This window comes from Chelonus insularis, unplaced genomic scaffold (genome assembly GCF_013357705.1).
Source record: "Chelonus insularis isolate UGA/USDA-ARS -01 unplaced genomic scaffold, ASM1335770v1 contig_85_pilon, whole genome shotgun sequence".
In the NCBI taxonomy this organism is placed as follows: Eukaryota; Metazoa; Arthropoda; class Insecta; order Hymenoptera; family Braconidae; genus Chelonus; species Chelonus insularis.
In genome coordinates, this window is record NW_023276773.1 from 613,330 (window position 1) to 631,834 (window position 18,505).

Genomic DNA, 18,505 nt, shown 5'->3' on the forward strand with positions numbered 1-18,505 from the left:
GTTTAGAAAATAAGTGAAAAATTTATTTAAATGAATGAGTTAAGTAAGATATGATAAAAGATATAATAATGAGAGGTTTGATGGGCTCAGGTGTTTGGACAAAATGTAATTGACGATGTTGGACTGATTTGAAATGAATTAGCCATACACACACACATACTTAATAAATAGTGGGTAAAAAATAATAATTATAAGAACAGAATATTTATTTACTCAAAAATAAAACATTTAATGAATTATTCCTAAAGTTTTGAGGTTAAAATAAATGAAAAAAAATATTTTTAATTAATAAAGAAATGTTTAAAAATTTTAATTGAAGTATTTTAAACATAATTTTGTAAAGGAAGCAATTATTATGATTGGAGAACATAAAAAGGTGCTTATTTAAATATTTAATCAATTAAAAATAATAAATAAAGATAAAACAAGGTATAAATTCAGAAAGTGGTCAATAAGTTCAAGTAAATAGTAAATGTCAGGCACGATTATATTACTAAAACGTTTCGTGCAGAGTAATATTATGATTTTACCGGACATGTACATGCAACTTGATGAACAACGTAGATCATTAATTAATTGACAATGAAACAATTAGCATAATTATATTTGAATACTCATCACAATAAAAAAAAAAAAAAAATAAATAATTGAACAAACTTTTTTTACGATAAATTATTAGAATAAATTAAATAATTCCTCTTAACAGAATAAAAAAATATGCTAAAATGAAAGAATAAGTAGATAAAAAAATGGTTATAAAGTACGGAAAAATATGCAAATATTTATAATAACAATGCGATAACGGTGTAATACATGTATAATAAAAATTAATAGAGTTTAAGATGAAATAATAGCTTGACAAATATAACATCTCACAGGTTATGAGAACTAAATGTGAATTGCTATCAATATATATATATGTGTGTATACAAGAAACAGCATGACATGCGATGTTGTTTGTCTAAAAGTCAACTTTGTGTGAATATTATTACGTTAGTATGCACTTAGTTTATCTCCATGTCTTCCACTTATCGGCCGAGTTTACCGACAATTTCGAATAATTACTTTTTCCTTGAATCTGTTTGAATATGTGACAATGAGGGTCACTTTGTCATTCAAAATGAAGATCTAGTGATAAAAGACAGTCTGTATTTACTTTAATAAACAAAATTCATTTTTTCGTCTAGGGGAAAATTTTAAAAATAATCTAGGGACATTTTTTATCTAGGAAAAAATTGAGATAATGAACTAGAAACATTTCTTTATACAGGGGAAATTTAAACTAATCATCTAGGGATATTTTTTTATCTGAGGAAAAATGTCCCTAGCTCATTATTTTAATTAATTTGGCACCAATGAGTTTTTTAACCTGATTAAATCGCAATGTTGATGACAGTGATTCCGTCTTGATATTTATTGTAGAGTAGAGGTATTATGTTCCAGAATAACTAGGTATATTTGGTATTATTAGATATTAAATAAAAAGGGAAAAGCGAGCAGCATTTTTCTACAAATGTGTACATATATGTAGAGACTAACGACCAATCGACGACGTATTCCCACGGGAATTACTTGCAGTAGACTAATAACGATCAGTCAAGTCCTCAAGCCGATAGTCACGAGATTCATTACGTGTGTCAACCTATATATTTGTAGAGCCGTCCATCCATGCTGTAGTAAGTCATTATTTTTATTTATGGATTATTTATTCAGTTGTTTCATCATGCTGTAATTATCTGACCGAGTCTTTCTATTAATGTATATCTCAACCACAAATATGTATACACACTTTTTTAATTTAATTGTTGAACTTAAAGATACAATGAACTGAACAAATTGACTCTAGTGATGGTTGAAACATGATAGGAATTTTTTTTTTCAGTTCTAGGATGTTGGCATCAGTGTACGAAAAATTTTAAAATATTACTCCAATAGTCTAGAGTGAATAATAATATCAGTGAAGTGAGCATCGATCGTCGGGGAAATCCTCGTAAAATGAATTGTAAGAAAATTAATTTTTAACTCTAGGGATTTTTTTTAATGGTTAATAATTGAATAGAATTAAAATTGTTGAGTCTGTTGTTCTAAATAAAAAAATCATAAAGGTTTTATTTATCAGTAAATAATTTTTAAAAACATTATAGAGTCCTTATTCTTCTGGACGTAATGTTTAAATGTAATTAAACTAATGTCTGAATCATGTACTATACGAATTCGTCATCAGCTAGTGGGGACACAAGATGCTTATGCATCACTTAAGGATAAAACTGGGGATGAGAGACCGCAGCTCGGCATAAACTATTATTTCAGTACGCCGCTATTGGACTCGTACTAATTTTTTCATCCAATGATATTAATTATCGTTTAATGTCCTTGAAATGAAAATTCAAGAAAGAAAGCAAGCATTGAATTCATTTACTTAAAATAGTAAATCGAATGAAGAAAAGATGAAAAAAAAAAAGATAAATTCTGAGATAGTCAAATTCAAATGCATACATGGATATATATTGTAATGATTGCCATCGCGAATCGATTACTATTCCTATAAAATCCCTTGGGAATCTTCTGTTTTGGTTGAGGGGAAGCCTCCACACGCACGACGTAAAAGCGGGTGCCAAACAACATATCTATATCAAAAGTCCCCCTTTATTTTTACGAAATAAGAGGGGTCTTGGGGTGGGAGTGAGGAGAGTCCAATATGAGCTATTCTTCTCAGCCTCTATAATCTCTTATCTAGGAAGGGATTAACTTATCTCCAAGTTATTATTTACCTGATTCACCAGTTAAATACTCATATTTCAGCATTAAAGTCAAATGTATTGCTGGAGATTGTGATAAGCGATTTGATTTGCTGTGCGTTGTGTCAATGTTTCATCTATGCTTGTTAGAAGTCATTATTCTAGAACTGATGGGAATAATGTCTACTGGGTAGTCCTTTTTTAAAGACTGAACAAGTCATATTGACTCTAAAGTTCTTCCTTGAATGCTAAACAACTTATTCTCATGATAAAGCATGCTTCCTCTTGATAGCATTGGACCCTAGATGACCCTTTCATTGATAAACAAATTGTTTTAATTATCCCAATTGTTTCAATCAAGTTGTTGTTGATGAGGCAACCTTTGAAAGACTTTAGTGTTGATAAATAAACATTGTTGATGGCCTTGATGATCCTAGATGACCTTTTTCTTGATTCATCATCACATTCTCTTGTTGATGTTGAATGAAAAATCGTTAAATATACTAGGGTAATGTCATGATTGGCATCTGCTGTTGATTTTCAATGTTAAATTGTTGATGGAAAAAAATTAATTAAAAAGGCAGACTTTTTAATAGATTAAATAATCTCGTGGCTTAGTTGGTTACAACATCATCCAGTTGTAGGGTCAGGTCGGGGGAGAAATAGAATGGTTGTTAGTTTTAGCTGATTAAATTACTAAACCCAGTCATCCTTGCATCGTCAGACGTCCTCAATTTACAATCCATTTTATATTATTAATTAACTTTGATTTTATCATTAAATTTTGAATGTTCTATCATACAAATTGATTATATTTCTCAATATTCGATTTGATTAGGTTGTTATTTGATCTAATAAAGAGAATGGAACTGGTAAAAAAGTATTTCATCATTTTTCGAGTTTTTTTTTTTTAAATTTTATTATTAATAGTATGGAATATGGAAAATTGAGAGAACTTGTTAAAATCTATGATGGTCGGTTATAAATTCATAGTAATTGGCTGCAACGTACATTCAAAAAATTCTCCAACTTCAAGTACTTTATGAAATGTTATTCTGACATCTATCTCGTTCGTTACAACTGGTGAATGATAGTTGTAGTAATCATTAAATTAACTTCAATTGCTATTTTATTCAACAGATATTTGCATATTAAAAATTAAAAATTTATTCAAATAATTCGTTTTTGATTTTTATTTTAAAAAGTTTTATTTAAAATCATTTTTAGCTGAATTTAAGTCTTGAAAATGGTCTTTAAAGATGTCAGTGTATTTAAAGAGGATATTAAAATAATCGAAATAAGGTTTTAAAAATAATTGGTAGATTAAATTGTTGGTTAAAATAATTTATTGACTATTGAAAAAGTCTTCTAGGGTTATTTTAGTCATAAAGATAATTTATTGGTGAATGAAAAAATCTTGCAAGGTTGTTTTCATCATTAAAAAAACTTTATTAAACTTTAAAAAGGTCTTCTAGGGCTGTTCCAATTGTTTTAATAAAATTATTAATCAATAAAAACTGTATTCAGACTTTTTCTAATTAGGAAAAAAAATTTTTTGATCAATGAATGAAGGTCTTTACTCTGCGAGTAAAAATACTACTTTGTCTGGTTATGGGAAAAAATAAAACATCTATCGAGACTCTACTGTATTTATAAATCAAAATAAATTTGTTTTTATATAACTATTAATTTTAATTTTCCCGAAATTTGTTTGAATATCATTTTTTTTCTCTCTGTCGATAAAGAAATTTTTGGAATAATTTTACTTTGGAACTTCAATTGTAAATAATTACGAAAAAATTTCTAGATTATTCTAAAAGTCTCTGAATATCATTTCCAGCAATAAAATAGAGAAAAAAAAAATTAATCCAACAAAGAAACTGATGAAAATAAAAATTCCAAAGCCCCATCGATAATGAAGTGTCCACGTTATCTTATCCCCAATATATTATTACCCATAATAACAGTAATATGCTAGAGTGCGGATCGATAGTATAATGTGTATGCTAGGTGTGAAAGGCACAATAATTGTGAATGTGAAGCAACTTTGACAAATATAATCCACCCTCATACGATGCTTATCCTCAAGCGTATTTGCGTTTGTTGGAAGGTTATGATCCTCTTCTTCAGATATTATCAAACGATCAGAACTTTTTTTTTCCATTCACTCTATCTCACTTCAATCTCCCGTTTCTTACCTCACTTCAAGCAGAAAAACACGTGGTATCCGCAAACGAAAGCAAAAAGAGGGGAAAGTTGAGTTGCCACGTGGCAAAGATAACGTGAATGAGACAAAAGTGTATATAACGTATATTGGCGCTTTTAGCAACTAGGGTAGAAATCAACCCGCCGGAAAATTAAGTGCTTGTATCCAATATGATAACTCATGTGCTTCACGCATACAACAATCAACAAGACGGATACTTGACAGCTCATAAATGATAAATAAATGTATATTTTGCGTTAATAAGCATCACTATCATACCGACAATTATTCTTAATTTGAAAAATATTGATTTTATTTGAGGTTAATATTTACCTGCTTTGTTGAGGAGTCGATCAGCCTCACGTAGATGTCCTGCTCTTGTCTGTGACCTGAAAAAAAAATTTCTTCTATTATTAATTAGCTTTGGATGATGTTAAGAAGATTGGTGTTGACTAATTAAGGGTAAATACTTGTAATAAAAAATGGCTGACGGTCAACATCATGGGCATTGAGTTCGAGTAATAATAAAGTAATAATAAATAATAATTTAGTAAAAATTATCCTCAGAGTATTTTTCATACACTGTACAGAAAAAGTAAAATTTACTCCACGGGGTAAAAAAATTTACCCTTCCATTTTATAACGATTTCTATGGCGCAGGGTAAATTTTACTGTTTGTGTGCAGTATACCTTAATCACACTACACAGCAGGGTAAAAAAAAAATTATTTATCAAAGAAAAATATGGGAAATAGTAAAGAATAAATACAAAGTATTTTTTTTTTTGGTGAAAATAATAATGAAATAATTTTTGGTAGAAAATGATTAGATCCTGAAAGAAAAAGTTACAAGAAAAATAGTAAAAATCCAGTGAAAAGTATTGATATAAAAATGATGCAAAGTTCTTGGACATTTGGGGATCCTCGCGCAGTTGTGTTTTGACGAACTGATCCATTAGCATAACTAGGGGATCTACTTAGAGGATACTCAAGCGAGCGAGCACAGTAGGATGAGTAAACAGAGCTTGGAATAAGAGGAAGAAAGAAAAAGAGATGACGAAAAAGTGGATCTTCTTATAATTCCAAGGATCGACAAGCCTTAATCGGCGGTAACTTCTACTGCTTCTTCTATTTTGTTGCAGAAAGTATATATATATACATCCATATACCAGTATCTTATTTTATACTCTAGCTGTCTCAACTACTCTGTCTCCAGCTTCCTTTTAGACAGTCGCAGAACAGATGAACAACCTGTATTAGAGTAGCGAATGTCAGTTGAGAATGTAGTTGGAGAGGTATCGAGACAAAAAGGGGTAAAAACCAGATATGGAGAGAGTTTGCCATCCCTTGAATGCGCTCGTCACTGATCGCTCCTTATTCATTATTTAATTATAGATTTATTGCTCTGTTGATATGCCATGGGTGATTGGTGACGCGATGACGCGTGGAATGTGCAAAGATCGAACACCTGACAGAGTTGGTGATGTGGCTACCACACTAACTTTCAGAGTAAATAGTCCACTATGTACGTGCAGTAGAAAGGAGTATTGATGGTATACCAACAGGTTGATCATGTCAAATATTCACCAGGATATCGTCTATACACATTAATGCTTCAAAGAAATTTCACATTGATCTCATTTTTTTCATCTCAACGTCTATTGATCGACAATGGAGTTTTGCTGAATGATATTTATTCCTCTGTGTGATTCAATTCTTTAAACAATACAGTAGTAGCAATAGAGATTCATTAAATTAATGAAAAAATAATTATTTCAATCATTAATTATGTTTCTAATCATCTATAGAAGCTTTTAAAGAACTTTAAGTGTCTATAGGTCTTAAGTAGGGTTTAAATAGAAGTTTTATTTTTTTTTATTGAGAAAAAGAATCAAATGAAGTCTTTATTAATTTATTTTTTTGTCGATGGAGGTATTTTTAAGGACTCTAATTACCTAATATGAACAAAAGAGTGTTTGAATAACCCATTTATAATTATTTAATTAATAAATAATTTATAAAAATAATCATCTTTATGGCTTTCAAGGATTCATTACTGAAATAGAAGTTTAAAAATCTTGTTTTGCATTCATTTAATTAATTACAGAAACCCTTTTTAATATTTTAGTATATTTTTTTATTATTATTATTAAAAACTTTATTAAGTTCTAAAGCTCTGTAGGTCATAAGGAGGGTTAAAAATTTATTTACAATTACTAAATCTATTTTGTCCAACCAACAAATTTGGCGTAGGGAATCTTTTGTCTCATTAATTAGAATAATTAGCATAATCAATAAAACCTCTTTAAGGCCTACTACAAGAGCAACAAGGGTTTAAAAATTTTTTTATATTTATCTTATCATAACAACAACAAACAAATCTATAGTGATAATTATTCCTTTGTTTCAATAAATCAAAATATTTCTAAAAAACCTACATAAGACCTACATTTTAAAAAACTCCATTATTTCGATTCAATTAAAGAGAAAGGATTAGTCTATTGCTTGAAAAATGATTTTAAAAGTCATTATTTGAAGAGAAAAAATATGAAAATCCTCAAAGCAAGGATTTTTCGTTAATAGAAAGTATCTGGTTCAGATCAGAAATGGAATAAAATAAAGAATTTAATAATCTCCGAAAATCGAGTAACAAAGATATATATGGGGGTATAATCGAAGAGTATATAGACTATAAAGTATAGACTGGAGAAAACAATGTGGAGAAAGAGGAGATAAAAAAAGAGGGAAAAAGACCTCGAGTACGATCATAGGTAGAATAAGAGACTATGGCATGGCTTACAGCGCAAGAAGAATAAAAAATTGCCGGTACCAGATACGCCTACTACCGTTGAGAAATAAGATGATTCAAAGCTTCTTAAAAATGTCCGTATATTATACGTACAATGAAAAAAAAGTACCTACGACTATTGAACTTATTATTTGACGTTGAATCGTACATTAATATTGTCTTTTTTCTAATAAGAAAAACTAGAAAATTCGAGTCAATTAAATGTACAAAATTATTTATCCATCATGAGATAAATAAATAAATCAAGTGTAAATATTGAATGTTATTTATTCGGACAAAAAGGAAATGCAAATTTAATGAGGATAAAACGTGACAAAATGTTGAAATTGGATGATGGATTCCGTCACCTTAGCGTGCAAAGGTGATATATTTATTCTTTTTACAAAAGCGGCGGCAGGTTGATTCATTGACATAAAATATGTCTCTGTTTAGGTGTAGCTCTCTCTGACCGGCGCATCAGTATATAGCATATCTGTAACTTTTTAGCCAAGCTGCGAGACCCGGTGTGTCGTAAGGAATGCACGTGGAACGTCATCGTCGCTTCGCCAAACCCATTATATGCTCTTGTGGTATCCGACATATAGATCGATGGCGGTCACACCGAGTGTTTTGCTCATCAGAGTGTCAGCATTTTCATCAGTCACATTCAAGACAAAGACACAAACGCGTTCCACCATCGTAAATCGTTCTGGAATTAATTTCAAAAAAATGACACTCACCATTGGCGTAGAGTAATTGGAGTCTGTATTGGATTCCATTGTTGGTCTTTTGACCTTCTGATTCCTGAAAAACACCACAAAAGGTAATTTTTCATTATTTCTCTTCCTTTTTAGTCATTTGTATAGCAAAAATTGGTAGAAAAAATTTTTCCCGGTTAAAATATATTTAAAATTACATTAGTGCATCCAAAATGCACTGGGGTGCATCAGAAATGCACTCAAGTGCATTTAAAAACAAAAAAGTTCATTGATGATGATAAGATGGATATTTTGTTTATCAAATAAGTAAGAAGACGATTTTTTTTTACTATAAAAAATGTATCAGTGCAACTAAAATACACAAGTGCATTAGAAATGCATAAAAATGCAATTAAAAATGCACAAAAATTCATTAATATATATAAAAATAATAACAAATCGAATATTTTTATTAAATGAACAATGAAAAAAAATTTTTGTTTTAATTATAAAAAATGCATTGATGCAATTTAAGTGCATTGGTGCATCAAAAATGTACTAAAGTGCATCACGATACTCAAAATACTCGGAAAAAGACCGGAAATTGGATGGTGATAATGCAACTGATTACACAATAATTATTTTCATGAAATGATTAAAAAAAAAAAAATATGTCGTGAGATATAACAATGACTACATTCAAACAGCACCATCTCTGACTAATTATTAATTTCTTGATGCGTCCATAAAAGCCACGTCATTACGTATTGTCGTAGCGTGCAATGCATAATTATCTATCTGTTGACGGGACGTGCGTGCATATACCACCATATGTCATACACTTAGAGTAATGCATTTTCTGTATTTCACAACGCACTCCATCCAATTAAATACATTTAATTAGCTTCGAGTTAAAAAGCTAACGAATATTAATAAATAATATTAATATCAATATGTACATTATAAGCTATGGATAATTATTATGAATGAATAAAATTAATTGAATTATGGGGTTGTTTCTGAGTATTTAGCCTGTCTTAGTCAATAGTGCATGAGGTGCTGATGTATATTCGTGGTACATGACCTTAATTAATAGGGAGTAGGCTATGCAACTGTCTTGGTCTAGTGTAATTTACATGTGTATATATGTGGAGTGGTGATGAAGCTCAGGTTCAACATGCACAGGTGAGGGGCATTAAAATCACTGTTTACATTAATAATCAGTTAATTTCAACAATTATTATTTTAAATAATTTTTTTTAAATAAAATTTCATGCATTTTGGATGCATTTCTAATGCACTCATGCATTTTAGATGCATCGTTGCATTTATTATGCACAAAAATGCATTCAAAATGCACTGATGCACTTCTTGAGTTTAAATAAAATTAATTTTTGTTGCACTTTGGATGCACTTGAAATTTTTTGTATTAAAATAGATAATTTAAGTTAAAATATTATTATTATTTCTTAAGATATAAAGTTAAAATAATTTACCTGGTCTTTTTCAACAAATCCAATGAAAGCAGTCCTCTCAATTTCAATTGGCTGTCCACCCCGATCATAAAGTGCAATAACAAAATGAAAAAAATTACTCTTCCTCAAATTACTTGGTGGTTGTTTCTCAAAGTGCGCCCTTCCAACACCAACCCTGTAACCAAAAGGACAATACCAAGATGTAAAAAGAGCGAATGATAATAATGTGAATTACTTTCTGAGAGTTGGTGAAATTTTGTGATAAAATTTAGATGAGATATAAACTGTGTAATAATAGGATAAGAAAGCGCGTAATATAAGTTTGTAGAAACATGGTGGAATAAAAGACAAGAGATAAACGAGCTGGTCGAATATCTGAAGCAGTGCTCAGGTGGTCTCGACGCCTTAAAATCCCATTAAGGCCTCATGTGCTGAGATTAGGGCTACTGGACTTTCCACTGCCATCTTTGAGTAATGGCACAGCCACCTACTTCATCCCCTAGATGCTGATTTTCATCTGTAGAATAAGAAGCTACGCTGATTTTATCTTTAGGTGCTTTGCGTATTATTTGATATCATATCCTACTTATGATGTATTTATGCATGAGTGATCATACATTACTCATATGTAAATCAGTACCACTTTTTTTTTTCTCCTTGACAACGATTATGGGCAAAGTTGGATGGGAGTCTAAATAAAGTTTGCTGCTGCTAACTTGGAGGGAAAACAAAATTTTTTTTCCAACTTTTTTAGCAGTATATAAATTTTGTTTGACCTTGAAAATGTTTATCAATGAACTATAATTCATTTTTTTGATCGATTTAATTTATTAACAATAAAAAAGAATGTTATTTATTGAATTTTAATGGTAATTATTGCTAATGGAGGCTTTATAAGATTAATTAAGGCCTAAAGGAGGTTTCTTAGCAATTGTTTATAAATTTATTTTAAGATATAATGAAGATTTATCAGCAGTAAAAAATTATTTTAATGTTTATTAGATAAAACAAAAGGTTGTTCCAGTTTTTGGACCAGGAAATGGATCCATCTTCATTCTTACTGATGATTATTTGCTGTAATTTTGTTAATCATCAACATGAATAAGAATCATCAAGGTTGCTTTAGTGAAGCTAGAAAATTGGTGTCATCTACTTGGAAAGATGACAAAAGCTCTCTCTCTGCATGATACTGAGTTTCAGAAGAAAGGTTTTATAGCACAAGGGGATGAAAAGAAAATCTAGAAATTTGAAATTCCATCAGATCTTTCTAAGAATAAGGTTTAGGAGGAAGCAGGACTGGTCCATATTTGATCCAAGATAGAATCTGTCTAACTAACTGGTCTAGTGCTGGACCAAGGATGGGTCAGCCATGCTTCTGACTTGGATCTGAATGTTTACCATCCAATAAAAGCTTCATGACCGATTCATCAAGTTAGTCTAAAAAAAGCAACATGATTCTAAATGTCATCCTGGTCTGTCTTTCATTACCAGACTCAACTGGCACATAATCTACCACTTGTGCTAAAAATCAAGCCTTGAATAGACACTCGATAATGTGAAGCTCATGATTAACTGTCAAATAAGCAGTAACGCTTTGCGTTTTGTTGACTTGTATAGCTTGCTATCGGAAGTATATAATACGGCTTTGGAGCGGAAAACTGAATCGACTAGCTTGAAAATGAATAGCGGCAGTTTTGCAGCACATTTGCGAAATAAATGATGGTATCGGTGGCGCGTTTGTCACGGCAGACGGCGAGAATGGTGCGGGTATGCAATAGGTAGATGTTGCCAGGAGAGAGTACATGTTGGGCAAGCATGGGTGTTATTGGGTGGTATATGGTATAGGATTATATTCAAGCCTAGCCCCAAACACACAAGCTTACGGTGGAGACCGGGATGTGTATGTGTCTAACACGTACGCTTGAAGGGAATGTTAGCAGGGAAGGGTCGCGATACTCGAGGGCTGGGGTCAGTGATGTACTGCTCGTGTCGATAATTATCGGTGGCTGATTAACCGGCCGCTGGTTCGCGCCCCATAACTCTTGACATCCGATTATTTTGCTCCGTTTCCTGTGTTGTGTGTGCTAGTTTCTATGATGCACTAATATCACCAACAATATATACATATATATATAAACCCACACAGATACCATCAGTTCACCACGCTCAACAGCAACGTCTATAATTCAGTCTTGGAGACATACACCCACTTTGCCGTGATTTAGTGGCACTTCCGGTTATCAAAAATGGCTTTGATTGTTGTATTTGAGATCACCCAGGTTCTGAACAACATCCCCTAGGCCTTGGAATATTTTTTTTCTCATCAGTTTGCTTGGAATAAATTTTTTAATAAAACTCAACATGCTGTAAAATGCATGATGATTAAAAATAATTTTCATTTAATTGAAATTTTTTTTTTTCTAATTATGATGGTGTAATAATTTTTAAATTTGTGTAGCTCTGTAATCTCGGAGTTTCTTGACATTTCTAGCTCTTCCCTGAAGTTCTTTCCATCGGAAAAGAAGGAGGAGCAGAAGATGAATGGAAGTAATTTTGGATTGTTATTTTAAAGAATTTTGAATTGTATAGAGTCACGTCAAGAGTTAATTTAGATAATTCTGACCTGTTTAGAAGGTTTTTACCCACCGCAGGATTTTTCCTTCCGAAAATTTTATTTTATTTTCAAGAAGGCAGTGTTGGAGACCAAACTAAATAATAGTTTAGTTAATTTCATTAATTTTGAATGTTGAATTGATTTTCATTAATTCAAGAACCTAAACAACCTAACTCAAGTGTTAGAAATTGTCGGGAGGAAATTTTAAGAAGCCCACAGGGAGTGTAGTAATTGTATATTTCCATCTATGTGATGATTGATAATATCTAAACAATAACTACTTTAAAGTGTTTAAAAAATTATTATTAATTTTTTCTGTTTATTAAAAAAGAAAGTTCAAGTTATAAATATGATGTGTAATGTCGTAGTAGTTATATATTTGACAGCATTTGATAATAACATACCATTTCGAAAACATATTTACCCCTGTGGTCCATTCGCGTGAGCTTATCGATTTTGCGGTTAACCTGATAAACAGTGTTTCGTAATAATCCATAAAAAAATAGCTCATAACTGCCTGCATATATGTACATTGAGCAGTCGAAAACACGATAACTGCACGCACCATTTGCTATTATATTTATCGTAGGTAAATTGCAATGTCCATGTATATAAAGACATTCACGTGATAATGACGATTATCGTTTGATTATTATTTATGAGATGGTGGATAAAAAAAGAGTGGTATGAAAAATATGCTAGCAATTGGCAAACACTTGATAGAATTTGTCCAACTTTAAATTGAGCTTGTGCTTTTGAAATCATGGTACGGATGGTGGTAGAAGTGTGAGAGAAGAGGGTATATTACGTTGATATGCTTTTCTTTCTATCTCTTTTAGAGTCTCTTTTGCTCTCTGATTACCATCCTACGATTTCTCTTGTACATACTTTTACGTCCGTATATACAACTCGACGAGTTATGTGGTGGGTTTATTGTATGGCCTGCATGTAAATCAGCGACAAATAAACGCGCCATTATATTTGCACTTGTTATTATCCAGTACTTTAGCAATTTATAGTGCATTCTGTATTCATTCAAAGGTGAATAATGATAATTATAAATTATTATGGGCTAAAAATTTTGGCAATAATCGTAATTAATGAATTATTCTGATTAGTTTTATTAATGAATATTTAGTGGTGATACTTGGCAATTTTTTTGCGGCCAAAATATTTTGTTTCAACAATGTCTAAATATTTGTTTGAATAACGGAACATTTAGCAATAAATTTAAACAACATTTTTTTTTTAATACATCAATAAATTTTATATGAATAGATTTGTAACTTTTTAATGATAGTTTACATGATTTATTGAAATTAAGAATGAATTTTAATATAAAAATCAAGCTTTGAAAGAGAAGAAAAGACTCATCTGCTCATTGTTGGTTTAATATCAAATTAAGCTGCCCTAATAGAAAAAAGACAACGGTCCCAAAGCTGACCCAACACCGTAGATAATATCATTAATTATTTTAAAAACATTTCCAATTAATTCCAATACAGAAAGAACGTTTAAATCTAATAATGTCTGAATCATGTGCTATACAAATTCGTCATCTATTAGTGCACGCAGAGAAATGTATAGTAAAAATTACCCTGAATTTTATAGTAATTTGGTGACACTGCAGGGTGAGGGTAAAAATTACTATTTTTACTCTAATTTTATCTTAAAAATTACCATGCAGTTTAGTAATTTTTACAATGTGCACAGTAATTTTTATAATGTGTATAGTAATTTTTACCCTCACCCTGCAGTGTCACCAAATTACTATAAAATTCAGGGTAATTTTTACTATACATTTCTCTGCGTGTGGGGACAGAAGATGCTTATGCATCTCTTAAAGACATAAACTGACCGGAGATAAGAGACCGCAGCGCGGCATAAATTATTGTTTTGGTACATCAGTAGGTAAACATTGGTCCAGTACTAACTTTTTTATTATTTTTTTTTTTTTTCAATTCAACTAAAAGCGGCACCTCTGCTTTTATTACCATTACTAACCCCCGATTTTCACTGATTTATTTTTTGGAGAGTAATAATAATAATAATAATAATAATTAATTATTTATTAATGTAATTATTGTTATAAATCGGTAAAGTAGAAAACTACATCACGATTTAAAATATTTTTTTGTTCAAAATTAATTGAGTAAAAGCCAAGAGGTTAACATGATGACTCCGTCGGCAATGCTAAACGTAAATGAGGATAATGCTAAAATCTAATAACATTTGAATATCCATAAATGTTTCTGGACAATAGATCACTCGACGATTGGACTTTAATAATATTTGTGGTTTGGTATTATTCATATGGACGATATTTATTATCATTTATAAATATAGAGATAACACTAGTGTAGATTATATACATATATTGAAACACTGAGTGAACAATAAACTGCGGTTTATTGTAGCTTGCTCGCTTAACGGATTTGTACGACGTGCAAACGACGACATAGAGACTCTGATAACGGGAATTAGCCAAAGGTAAACCGAGTAGGTGGTGAATCTCTAATCCAATAGCGGTTCCCTTTAACTAACTGATCCACCCAAGTATTTCTCTTAGTATAATGTTTCTCTCTATCTACAAATTCTATACAAATGTTTTAATACACTTTGAATCAAACAATTTTTTTTTTTTTTGTAAAATCACAATTTTACTCTACAATATTATCATTCTGAGATATTAAATAAAAATAATAATAAAACTATGTAAAAAAACTGGAGTTAATAAAATTAAAGCAATTAGTATTAAAAAAAATTGTTAGATTTGTTTGAATACAAAATATATTTGTTTGAATATTTTTTTTTTTTTTTTTGTCAATTAAAAAATAAAATGGAAGAAGATTCTTTTGAGATTGTTAAAATGGATGATTTTGTAATTAAAATAAATATTTTTTGGTATTTTTATAGCAAGTAAAGAATAAAATTAATTAACTATTAATAATTAAAAATTAAATAAAATATTTTTTTGAACAAAAAATTGTTTTTTCTATTCTTAACGTTTAAAAAAATTATTTACTGTGAAAATATGTCATTGAATATTTCTAAAGACCATTTATGATTAAAATAATACATTTTTGCTCATTGCTAAAAAATTAATACATTTTTAAAATGCTTTTGTTAATAATACTAGAAATATGATACACAGCTAAAATGCTGTTTTAAATATTTTTGAATTATTTTTTTCGTTATTAAATTAACCCACTATTAGATAAGTAATTACACAAAATTAAATCGAAATATTTTAAAATTCTAGGCAGTAGATAATAATTTTTTAATACAAACATTTATAGATTTTTTTTAAATGAACATTTTTTGTGGCAATAGAATACTTTTTTTTTAACCTACATGAAATAGTCTAGTATCCATAATTTCGAGCCCTATTTTACTATGCATTAAATGCATAATAAAAAAAATATTAAAAAGTCTCAGCATTTTTTTTTCTGTCGGCCAGAATTTTTGCTACGTCAGCGATGAAAGGTCGAAGAAAAACATTTTGCAAAACTCTAGCATTTAATAAACAATAGTAGAAATAATTTTAGAGAGTTTAAAATTTAGATGAATGGTCATCTTGTCAACCTCAACAAGGATTCATCTTTAAATAAGTATTGTTTTTATTTTAAAATTAATTGAAACTACCAACTTGCCAGCTCTAAATTCACCTAAATGTCTTTAATAAGACTAATTATTTTGCCAATATAAAAGAAAAAACAATTCAATAGCTACTAAAATCCAAAATCCGTCACATAAAAATTTATGCACCTAAAATTATTGTTCAGGTTCAAAAAAGACTTATTGCTTATTAATATCTATTTTAAAAAAGCTTTAATTTAGCACCAGAAAAAATGACGAAAGTTTAAAAGAAAAATGTGCAAGAATATATTTACCTAAAAAAGAAAAGTTTCTAAATCAATTGGATCTCCAACATCATAAAAATTCTCGAGCAATTTTACTCTTGAAAGATTGATAAAACTTATGATACTTACGTGGTGTTATCAGTGAGAGCAGCAGGTTGAGGCCAAGCACGTGGTACAGGTTCTTCCTTGAGGATTTGTCTCATGTCCTGAGGTGCAAACACAAGCGGTGCTCGCGAATGATGATGTGGTGGTGGTGGTGGCGGTGGTACACTAGCTCCATACAATTTTCTTCCCCAATGTCCTTCTATCTCGACAGGACTGCCACCCCCAGTAGTTGCACCCGCGCCACCTCCGGTTGCACCTAGACCCAACCATGGTGACCCCCCAGCACCCACGATTGTGGAGCTGGGCAGGAGACCACTCCACTCGTCGGACCGCGTGTTGAAGCCGTTGAGCCACTACTTTACTTGCTGTTCTAGATCTTGCTTTTGCTTTTTCTTTGATATCAATCAACCCCAACCCAATCAGAAGATCAATCGTTTCTTGCTTGATTATTTTAATCTCTTCAATATCTTCATTTATCACTAACTTCACTAGCTCAGTCTATCATCAACAAATTCAGTCAATGATCTTATTGATATGTTGATAACCCGCACTTTAATTAGCCAATCACTTGGATCTTGATGACACTTCAGTACCAATTGATGCTAAGTTTTCAACTTAACTACGCAGTAAATAAAAAATAAGTAAGATATTCGCATCCGTTTGAAGAAAATGATGATTAAAAAATGATTAAAGTCACTCGCGTTTACTAGAATATTCGGTTCTTATTTATTGTAAAACTATCAAAACTTTCAAACATAGCAGGAATAAAACAAAAAACCACCAACATAAAAAAGGTACTTGATATTTTTCTCTAGCTTAGGCCATGATGATTTTTCAATAGTTGTGATCACTTTCAAGGTATAACTTCACTATCAGAAAAATTCTCAACGGTATTATTATAGATTAGTAGTGGATTTGTTGTCGTTGGACTCACCACCCAAAAATCGTCGTTAGTGTCTCTTAGAGAATAAGGTAACTGCACCCAAGGAACGTCACAATGTGTTAACAAAACGATGTGATAGTGATATAGCTGAATATAGGTGTGATTTCTTGATGGTCAGGAGGTGAGGTGCGGTAGATTCTTCCAAGTCCCCAGCCGCGCGTTGCTTCCCGTTACGGCGCCGCTTGTCGAATGTGTCACGGCTGGCGAGGACAGCGTGCACCAAGTCCCACGGGGGGTCGGAACTCCACTCCTGAGGCGTGGTTGATGCTATGTTGCGCAGCATCAACTTTACACTCTCTTCACAATTGGTTACGCCTTTATGCTACTCCACCAATAGCCCAACAACTGCTCCACCAATCCCCATCACCAAACGCTCCTTTCATTTCACGCCTACCATCTGATAGATATATACCCACTCTGTACATGCTTCTATACATGACCCGACCACCTGAACACAGAAATATACTGGAGTTGGATATATAGAGTTGCAGCATTGTACTGCCATTCTGCCGGTACAGGTACCAGTTTTATTTTACTGAAGGAGTTGAACTTTTTTTACTTGGCTCTGATTCTTTTTGAGCTCTTTCAAGTGATGATTATGATGATGGCTTGGAATCTGGTGGATTTGATGCACTTGGGTGATTCGTGGGGTGGTTTGCTACCACAGTGGCTTTGGAGATTGTGCTGCTGGGGAGAGAGTGAGGTTCTAGAGAGTTTGATAGTCAGCTTTTTCAAGTATTTTATGACTTTCTGATGTTAAGTTGTGATAGAAATGACTTGATAAAACATCTTTACCATGATCAATTAGCACTCAATTTTAGAATAACTGTTTGTCTTCAAACTTGATGATTTTTTTTTTAATTAAGATGCTAGATAGTTTGATATTCCGCTTTTTGATTATCCCAGAGGTCTTGAAGTCTAATAGTGAAGATGGTAAACCTAAAAATTCTAGTTAAATTAAAATAACAATCTTGCTCTCTTGATAAATAACATCAGAGATTGCTTGAAAGTTGATGATTTATTGAAGAGATTAACATTCAACTTTCTAGATTATTCTAAAGGTCATGAAGTCAGATG

The 18,505-nt window shown here is 31.2% G+C and overlaps 1 protein-coding gene across 1 annotated transcript in view; it reads right to left on the minus strand.

Moving 5' to 3' along the window:
* kn (EBF transcription factor knot) overlaps positions 1 to 17,601 on the minus strand; it is a 52,452-nt gene extending 34,851 nt beyond the window's left edge. Inside the window, exons 1-4 of the mRNA XM_035090644.1 lie at positions 16,510 to 17,601; positions 9,925 to 10,078; positions 8,471 to 8,534; positions 5,278 to 5,333 (exon numbers count right to left, since the gene is read on the minus strand). Of these exons, the coding sequence (XP_034946535.1) occupies positions 5,278 to 5,333; positions 8,471 to 8,534; positions 9,925 to 10,078; positions 16,510 to 16,583 (348 nt within the window). The 5' untranslated portion in view covers positions 16,584 to 17,601. The remainder of the gene's footprint in view (positions 1 to 5,277; positions 5,334 to 8,470; positions 8,535 to 9,924; positions 10,079 to 16,509) is intronic.
* Positions 17,602 to 18,505: the final 904 nt, after the last annotated feature.